The sequence below is a fragment of the Anastrepha ludens genome, chromosome 3 (assembly GCF_028408465.1).
Source record: "Anastrepha ludens isolate Willacy chromosome 3, idAnaLude1.1, whole genome shotgun sequence".
In the NCBI taxonomy this organism is placed as follows: domain Eukaryota; kingdom Metazoa; phylum Arthropoda; class Insecta; order Diptera; family Tephritidae; genus Anastrepha; species Anastrepha ludens.
This window is the reverse complement of record NC_071499.1, coordinates 10,203,308-10,213,519: the sequence shown is the minus strand read 5'-3', so window position 1 is coordinate 10,213,519 and position 10,212 is coordinate 10,203,308. Positions and strand designations below refer to the sequence as shown.

The window sequence follows — 10,212 nt, the reverse complement described above, 5'->3', positions numbered from 1 at the left end:
TTTTGTGGAAGACAACATTAAATCATTTATATGTGAGATAGCGGCCGAAAAACTGGAAAGAGTATGCCAAAATTGGACTAAGCGGATGGACCATTTGAAGCGCAGTCGCGGTCAAATTTTTTTTTCCATTTTTGTTTAATTCATATGGTTTTTTGTATTCAGGTCACTGACGCCGATGCTACAATGCACGCCGATTGAAAAGCCCCGCTAAGACCTTTCTGGAAGAATTGAGTGTACATCCGCCATTTTAAATGATTAAAATAAAAAAAAAATTATATTATTTTAATGTATAGATAAACTGCACGGCAATTTTGAAAAAAATATATTGACTTCTTCATTTTAAATAATTTTAATGAAAATCAAGGAAAATATGGCCGTTTACAGGTATCTGTCCCCTTAAAGGTGGTGTTGGTAAATCAGCTGATTTGTTTTTTTTCGCTGTGTTCATGTGCCTGTCAGCACAGAATAAAACAAGGCGAATTAATTTTATGTTTTCTACTTTTCCAATACTTTGCTGTGACAATCAAACGCACAAAACATTGTTGTTGGTCTAGTGCCGCCACCTTTAATAAATGCGCCTTGAATGAAATACATTGGCTAAAAAGCATTGTGTTATTGTTGTTGTTGCTCACACGACAGTCGTTTCTATGTAACCGGAACGAACCGGATTTATATCCGGCCATGGGCTGTCACTTCAGCAGCATTCACCGTATATGTATGAGGGAATGTTTATGCTGCTACGATAGCAACAACAACAGCACAAAGCATTGTGCTATGAATTTATATCAAATAATGCTTTGAGAAATCCACAAATTTGTGAATTCGAACTGGCACATCGAAAATACTACTTACCTTATTCTGTGGATACTTTTGTCGCAATTCCTCGCTCAGCGCCTAAAAGTATGCAATTATTAAAAAAAGTGTAGTAGTAGTTTATTTTTTTAATACTACAGGGTTTGATTGAAAAGTAATGAGCCTTATTTTTTTTGAGCAGTTTTATTAAACCTTTTGGCTTATACAACTAATATTCTTCAAAATAGGACCCATGAGCGTCAATACACCGCTGGTAGAGGTCCTTCCACTGCAGGAAACATGTTTTAAACTCATCCGCCGGAATCGCGTTCAATTCGGCTGTCACAGTTTTTTGGATCGCCTCGATGGAGTTGAAACGCCCCCCATACAGCTTTCTTTTCATGCGCGGGAACAAGAAGAAGTCTGGAGGGGACGGGTCTGGGCTGTAGGGAGGGTGGGGAAGCACCGGAACCCCCTTCTTGGCCAATGCAGAGGTGCAGAGGAAGGCGGTGTGCGCCGGCGCATTGTCATGATGAAGGGTCCAATTGTTGACGAGGTCGGGTCGATTTGCCGCACATTGTAATAAGTTAAATTTAACTCTTCACTGATCTCACGTAGACTAGCACGACGGTCAATGTTCAAAAATTTCACATCATCGTCTGTTTGCGTCGATCGCTGTTCGTCTTCGACGTCCTCCCGGCCTTCCTTGAACGACTTGTGCCACCGTTTTACCTGGGCACTGGACAGAGACTGGTCCCCGTAAGCCTCCTTGAGTAGCCCAATGGTTTCGGTACTCGTTTTGTTTAGCTTTACGCAAAATTTGATCGAGTAACGTTGCTCCAACGATCGCTGCATTTTCGCCACTGCCAAATCCTAACACACTTTTAAAACAGCTTTCACGCGCGGAGCGATGTCGACTGCACCGCTGTTGCCAGCGAACTGGGGCTGGTTTCTAGTGGAAGGGGAAGGTCCAACGATCATTTTCCCCCACCAGCCGATTCGGTTGATCGCTTGGCAGACGCTCCGCGCGGGAAGGTTCATTACTTTTCAATCAAACCCTGTAGGTTGTTCAAAAAGTTTTGAGGTTCGATACGAGCATCTAAGACGATCCACGACAAGGGCGCGAAAAAACAGCAACAACACCAGAAATCATATGGTATTGAAAATCGTCGAGTGAATGAAAGGGATTTAGTAGAAGCCCTAGGCATCTCATTGGGCAGTGTAAGCAATATTTTGACCAAAGTATTGGGTTTCAGAAAGCTGTGTGCACAATGGGTGCCGCACTCGCTAACAATGGAACAGAAACACATTAAAAATGCGACTTTCCCAGCAAGAACCTCTCTCTAGAATATTTTCGAAGGGATAAAGTGAATCTTGTGCTTCGATTCGTCATTATGGATGAGACTTGGATGCGAAAGGAATTTTGTTTGTCGATTACTTGCAAACTGGTAAAACAATAAATTCTGAATATTTTTATAATCTTTTAGACCAGCTGAAGGAAAAAATTCGAGAAAAAAGACCCAGTTTGCAAAAGAAAAAACTTATTTTTCATCAGGACAATTCCGCCGGCCAGAAGAGCATTTTGACAATGGCTAAAATCCATGAATTAAAGTTCGAATTGTTGGAGCATCGGTGGAATCACCAGATTTGGCTCCTAACAACTTTCATCTGTTTCCAGACCCTAAAAAAAATCATGCATGGAGAGCGTTTTTCATCAAATGACGAGGTCATAACAGCTGCGGAAGCGCATTTTGCAACCCTTCCAGATTCTCACTACAGGGATGAAATCCATAAATTGGAATCTCGTTGGAACAAGTATATTGATGTTCAGAGAGACTATACTGAATAATGAAGTGTATTTCAAACCATAAAGTTGTGTTTTTCTTATCGAACCACAAAGTTTATTGAACAACCTTATTATTAATCAAATTAGTCCATATGTTCTACTTACTTCCATTAGGCCACGCACAGCGAATTTAGTACTGCAGTAAGGCACCAAATTGGGCAAACCGAAAAAACCGGCGCATGATGACAAAGCGACGATTTGTCCTTCATTGCGTGCGATCATATCGGGCAGGAAGGCTTGGATGATCTGTAAAGAAAATAAACAGCTTTGTTTTTATCCAAATACATTTATTATTATTGCAATGTCATGAAATATTTACAAGAGCCACGTTTTCTGAGTTGCCTTAGAACGACTAACCTTTCCCAAATTAAATCTACAAAATTTATTAATCTCTACTCAGATGTGGGGAACTTGTTGCTATATCTACTGATACATTCTTCGCTAGATGAAAAAAGGCCACGGTGTGACGGTCTTTTCGCCCACGGCCGTAGCTTTGCGCTGGGAATTGTGCTAAAAATGAGGTAATCAAATAATTGTCAAGTTACTATCCGTAAATCTTGCAAATTACATTTCTGAGATGATTTTTGATACATTTTGTTGCACAGAAATACACGTCGACCTGGCTTGCAAACTAGGTAGAAAGCGATATTTTCTATGGTTAGATCTTAAGAGATGCGGTAGAGGAAGAGTATAAACCTTATGTATACTCAGTACATCGCAAACCAAAGCCTAAGTCTGATTGTGGAAAACACGAAATCGTCAATCTATAGTTGAATTGATGCAGAATTGACACCTAGAAACGGTATGGGTCCCCGCACGACACTAACCACCTATTCACATGCCCTCTTAATCCCACGGACCTAACCTAATCTCTCTCTGGACCCAATCCGTCGAAACAGCAGTTTTCTGGGCCTACCGTTAGATGAGCTAGACGATGGCGTTCCGTGATTATACCTGCTACAACAACAGCAAAGAGCGTGCTTTGGCTGCTCAGCAACAGGTTTAGAAGATCTCAGCATTTATTTCCATATCAAGCTGGCATTTAGAGCTCTAGACTCGCTGACAATAGCTTGGAATCAATAAAGTAATGTTCCTTTCGTTTGCATCTGAATACTTCTTTATCAAGTAGCCGCGCGACGTCGCAGCTAAAATGTAGGAAAATATAATACAAGCTTTGCAGTGTGCCCTCGAAGTAGTTTCTCATAACAGAGACAGAGTTCCTATGGTAATATGGCCATTCTGACAACGGCTAGATCGAGGGCGGTGATCCAGGTTTGTCCAATAAATTTCCATGCTGACTTAAGAAACTTTTCTGCTTTCGCTACCAAATATGCGCGCTTATATTAAATTGTATGGCGATGCAACAACCAGAGAGGATATGTAGGTGTACTCGAAAGTAGAATGGGCTTTCAAGTCCGTAGTATGGATGTCTGGTTTGGTGGGAAGCCCTTCGGAAGGACTATAATATCACTGGGCAAGGTGCAAAGGATTGCATGCATTGGAATCACTGTGACGTTTAGCACTTAGTTCCCATTGACTTTTACGTTATTTCTATCGCTGCTCAAAGTGCAATCAGATTAAAGGAGATTGGTCCCTGGAGGCAATCTCTCAAGGGACATAGTAGCATTTTCGGGCAGTTAACACCGTATTTCTCCGAACTTTGAGTAGATCTCTCTATCCGTAAATTGGAGTATGCGGGTGGTGTACGGGCAATCTTTCCAAGTAAGCAGGATTGGAACGGGGGGTATCTGCACAGAAGCTGGTATATCTGTGTTCATTGATGACTCCAAGAATCGGCAATTGAAGCAGGGGTGTTCTCTAAATCAGAATGCTGCTAGTATTTTTCAGGCAGAAGCCTTAGCGATCCTGCAGGCATGCAAAATGGTAAGGTAACGTGGGAGCGAGGCTGACATACAATTTTTTTCCGATAGTCAAGCCGCGACCAAGGTACTGACGACGACGTGGTGCAGATCCAAACTAGTCCACTCCTGTAAGGAGGAGATCAAATATCTTGGATGTGCCGGTACCATTTCTCTGATTTGGGTTTCAGGACATAGGAAAATAAATGGAAAGGAAATTGCTGTGGAGCTTGCCAAGAAGGGGACTGAATTGGTCTCAGAGACCTCCTACCCGGTCATCGGCATCCGCCTGACTGTTGTTAAAGGAAAATCGCACAACTTATTTTCCGGGAAAGCGCAGAAAAGACGGAGCTCCATTTCTTTATGTGCTATTTCGAAAACTCTGTGGCCCAGCACAATAGAGAAAAGACTCAGAAAGTCCTGGGGACTGCATTCATGCGGAAAAGCTAGGTTCACCATTTAACTGCCACTGCAAAAGCTGTGGGGACCTCACAGAGAAGGAGACTGTTGATCACTTTCTCTGTAAATGTCCGGGTTTGGTAGCTAGGTGATTAAGGTCACTGGGTGCTCCTTTTCACAACTGCCTCGGGCAGTGCGTCAAACTAGATCCCATCAATCTTCTCCATTACATCAACAGCTCTGGCTGGCTGTGGATATTTGCCTGTTGGAGGTCTCATAATGGTGTCAAAACGGAGCTTTAGTGGGAGTGCCAGAATGGTACTTGAACCATTTCACTTACCTACCTACCTACCAAGGCAAGATAAAAGGTCTCTATAAAAGTACTTATTTGAATGCCTAGCGGCAGCTCTTCGAATATTCGCAAAAGTCTACTCTCCGGAAAGGAAAGGAAAGAAATGGAGAGAAATGGAAAGGAAAGGAAAGTAAAGGAAAGGAAAGGAAAGGAAAGGAAAGGAAAGGAAAGGAAAGGAAAGGAAAGGAAAGGAAAGGAAAGGAAGGGTTGTTGGAAATCCTTACTAGAGCTCTCTATAGTATTTGTATAAGTAGTATCAGAATGTGGCTACAAGTTAGCTAAACATATGCCTATAGCTTCAGGCTAAAAAATAAATTCCTATAATATAATCTTCATAGTAATCGCTCACTCACCCAAAGGTGCGCCAACACATTAATATCGAACATATTCCTTATCTCCGTCTCGGTGTGTTCCAGTATTGGATGGCATGGCATAATTCCTGCATTATTCACAATAATGTTGATAAAGCCATGCTCCTTCTTGTTCTGCTCGGCCAGTGCGTTAATCTCCTCACGTTTGATAACATTACACCTTTGTGAGAAGTAAATATAAAAAAATTCAATACATAAAATATATTTCTAGTTATGTAATTTTGTGCTTATGTAGCACAAAATAAGGCCTCCTTCTCACTTACGTGTAGGCGTGCGCTTCACCACCGTAAGCCTTGATTTCCTTCACTGTCTGCTGGTTGGCTTCCTCATTCACATCCCAGCAAATAAGTTTGGCGCCGAGTGCACTGTACTGTAAAGCAAGTTCCTTGCCAATACCATGTCCAGTACCGGTGATCAATACCGTTTGACCTTTGACATCGATCTTGTGTGGCGCAAATGATTTGATGATCGATTGCACTATAGCAATCCAGAACTTGACTATCAGCAACACTATATCAACCACTACAGTGGCAATATTGTAAATGTCCACATTGTTGTTATTGCTAGAGTCATTAGAACTAAGTGAAAGAAAACAAAATTTATTGCAATGTTAAAAAAACCGGAATTAGATGATAGAATTCATTAACAATTACATGCACGCTAGGGTGTTATTTATAGTCTCTCAAATACAAAAAAAAAAAAAAATACAGTAAAACAAAAAAAAAAAAAATAAATAAATTGTATATGTTACAATACAATATTATAATATAGTTTGAGACAGTTATTGCTTCAGTTGCAAATTAATTAGCAATTCTTTAAACGTGTTTTTACTTCAATGCATTCCGACAAATTTCATATCTACTCGTATGTGCCTATGCAGGAGGTTTTACTGAGAGTATACTCTACAGGTTCATTGAAAAGTATTGAAAGCGACACGTATTATCAATAGGTAGGTAGGTAAGTTAGAAGGCAAGAGTACCACGGGTGCACTACAAGTAGTACTAGAGTGCGGTTTTGTCTAAAGATATCTTGAGAAAGCTTTCAAAACATAAAGGAAGAGAAACTACCTACGGCCATCCAATACTGTTGATGTGGCGAAGGAGAAAAACGGATCTAGGCTGGAGCACTGCCTCAGGATATCCCCGAAAAGCACACTAGGAGCCCCAAGTGCTTAGCCGCCAGACCCGGACGTTTGCAAAGAAAGTGTTCAACAATCTCTTTCTCTGCCGGATCTCCAAAGCTTCTGCAATAGGGGTTGTAAGGAAGTCCAAGCTTCTCCACATAGGTTTCGATCACCTAGTGACCGGTGAGTTTTGAAATTGAATGGCTGGGATCCTCAGAGTTTGGAGCGTTCTGCTTTTGTCGTACTGGAGTCAAAGTGTTTTTGGGATATCACGCGATAAGATACAACTTCATCTTCTTTAAGGGAACGCCGATATCTGAGATAGGGAGAGCTGAAATCGGTTCTGTCGACATTTTCCTGGCAAGCTCATCGGCAATTTCATTTCCCTCTATGTTCCTATGCCCTAGGACCCAGATAAGAGAAGTGTTTCCTGCACATTCGGGATGTTTGATCTCCTCCTTGAGTTGACCAGAGTTGTTGCTCTCACAGCATGGCGACCACAGGGTCTTGATCGCAGCTTGTCTATCGGAAAAAATATTTATGTCTCCCATCCAACAACGATGCCTCAGCATTTTGCATGCCTGCAGGATCACGAAGACCTCTGCTTGAAAAAACAACTAGTTTTCGGCACTTTAAAGAAGTCTGAAATATTGGCTGTTCTAGAGAAAACCTTCGCACGATCTCCAGATTCCATCTAATATTCGTCGGTGAAAATAGAGGTACTAGAGATATAAACTACAATATTAGAGTAATTAAAATTTATATATATATAATATATAATTTGCGCGTACACCCTTTTTGGGTGTTTGGCCGACCTCTCCTCCTATTTGTGGTGTGCGTCTTGATGTTGTTCTACAAATGGAGGGACCTACAGTTTCAAGCCGACTCCGAACGGCAGATATTTTTGAAGTGAAAACTTCTTTAGAATCGTTGGGAGTGATTTGAGACTCGATGAAACGAAAAACCGACACCAAAAAGAAGAAGAAAAAAGATATACGTATATATATGTATGTATAGAAAATGCTTCATTACCAGGCACACAGAAGGATGGCATAAGCAAATTTAAATTTGTGAATTTATATATGTATGTATATATGCGGATATATGTATATATGTTGTGTGTATGTACATATGTGCCTCGCCACAGCAAAACATACGGTAAAATTTCTCAAGAAATCCAGCGCGCATTCATAGGCACATCATTGCATGTACAGTAGGGCGGGTCGATTTAAAAATCGCTCATTGCTCTATGAAAATCGTATTCTAGGGATCAAAATAAGAAACTTTGCCGAAGGAACCATACCTCTAAAACGAATTCTGATGTCCCCCAATTTCAAAATATCACCATTTTTGGCCTTTACATGAAAAAATCAGCTAAATGGCTATGTTTTTTCTTTATTTTTATTTATTTATAATATTATCTATTTTTTCTCTTAAGAAATTTATTTAGTCAGAACATATGTAAATGAATGAATGTGAGTTATAGAAAAGAAACTAAAAAGTTCGACCCATATAGGGGGACATCAGAAATCGTTTTAGAGGTATGGTTCCTTCGGCAAAATTTCTTATTCTGATCCCTAGAATATGATTTTCACAGAGCAATGGGCGATTTTTTTGCCTTCCCACAAATCGACCCGGCCTAATGTACAGTAACCTTGAACAGGCAGCTGCGGTTGTCGAGCATTTAGAAACATATATTTACATACATATATGGGTGCAAACATATTTACGGAGCCGCGGGCACTCGACTTGACAAAAATTGAATATTGGCAAATAATTCTACGCGAAATATTCCAATATTGACTATGTTCGAATTGTCGAGAAAATTAGCATATGAGCGGCTCGTTTTATGAATGAAAGTACTTGCTCTTAGAACTATGAGCTCGAATTTATAAATCAATTTTTTGATGATGAGTTTTTGTTGCACAGTACAATAGTTGAAACTGTTTGGCGCCGCCGCGACTGTTCAGCGCTATGGCAACTAGGATTATGGCCGCTACGCCTGCGCCTATTAATGCCACTATTAAAGCCACTCGCATCATTTGTTGAAATTGAAAACATTGAGGATGAATAATAATAAAATGAAGAAAATAAAATATGAACTTTAGAGCAATATTATAATGAACCTATAATTATCCCGCTCCTAATGCTGCTTTCGTCTCATTCTCTCTCAATTTGTTTTACGGAAGGTTTCACTTCTATCGCGTCTAACCGTTAGACTGGTATTTTTTTTTTATGAGGAGCTTTTTCATGGCAGAAATACATTCGGAATTCAAAGAGAGAACGTCGGTTCGAATCTCGGCGTAAGATCAAATTAAGAAAGTTTTTTCTAATAGAGGTCGCCCTCGGCAGGCAATGGCAATTAAAATTTATACACCATTAAAATTTCTCATCTTTCATTTGAACATACAACAAATTTTATTTTGATCTGCCAATTCAATATTTTTTTAGGTTAGTAGAAGTTGACGTGCCAGAGCATTATTTTACAGTGGAAATAACTTATCATCGTGCTTTGTTAAATTTCTTTAATTTGGCAGGCTTATAAAATTTTTGAACAAAAAAATTAAAAAAAAAAAAATTCGGCCACACAGTATTAATTAAGCCAGAAGCCAGCACAATTCATTTATTAAAAGTATCGATAATCTATTTTCAGATTCATTTCGTCCCTTTTAGGATTCTTTATCATATATCATAGAAAATACCTGGTTTTTGAGGCTATCCATAATATAGTTGTTCAATGTTTTAATTTTTTTCGGTTCAATAAAACCAGTAGTGCGGAGGTATAATGCCCAGCGCTCATAGGCTATTATTTTTTTTTTTTTGAATTTTTGGATTCTCCATCGTCGATTTTATATGTGGTCAAAATTTTGTCAAATTCTAGTTCCACAAAGTGGGTCAAAACGTCAGTCAAAAAATAATACATATTAACATACATAACGAGATTTGAGTGAGAGCTACTTTCGACAAAAAGTTTGAAATTCATTTTCTCAAAACATCAAACAATTTATAGGCTATTTTAATACTAAGGGGACGATATTTGAATGTTTTTGTACATTTGTGGTCGTAGGGAGGCTGGTGATGCAGAACGCAGTGAACGTCCAAAGGAGGCGGTACCACCATGAAACCTCAAAAAACCCACAAAATCGTTTGAATGATCGAAAAGTGAAGTTGCGTGAGTTAGCTCACATCGTACAGATATCAAAAGTGTTGGCTTTATATTGCATGAGCATTTGAATGTGAGAAAGCCCTGTTCAAAGTGGGTGCCGCGTTTGCTCACTGTAGACCAAAACCAAGAACGTGTTGCTGATTCTGAATATGAATTGAACCTCGAATTGCTCTCACATCCACCGTATTCGCCAGATTTAGCCGGTAAGAAATTTCGCTCGAATGAAGAAGTTATCGCTGAAACTGAAGCCTATTTTGAGGCAAAATATAAATCGTTCTACAAAAGTGGTATTGAAATGTTAGAG

General features: G+C 39.8%; 1 protein-coding gene across 1 annotated transcript in view; it reads right to left on the bottom strand.

Annotated features, from left to right (window-relative positions):
• The window catches only part of LOC128857004 (17-beta-hydroxysteroid dehydrogenase 13), a 36,047-nt gene that overhangs the window by 1,528 nt on the left and 24,307 nt on the right, over positions 1-10,212 (bottom strand). The window contains exons 2-5 of the mRNA XM_054092509.1: positions 5,883-6,197; positions 5,602-5,779; positions 2,744-2,884; positions 853-894 (exon numbers count right to left, since the gene is read on the bottom strand). Coding sequence (XP_053948484.1) covers positions 853-894; positions 2,744-2,884; positions 5,602-5,779; positions 5,883-6,197 — 676 coding nt within the window. The remainder of the gene's footprint in view (positions 1-852; positions 895-2,743; positions 2,885-5,601; positions 5,780-5,882; positions 6,198-10,212) is intronic.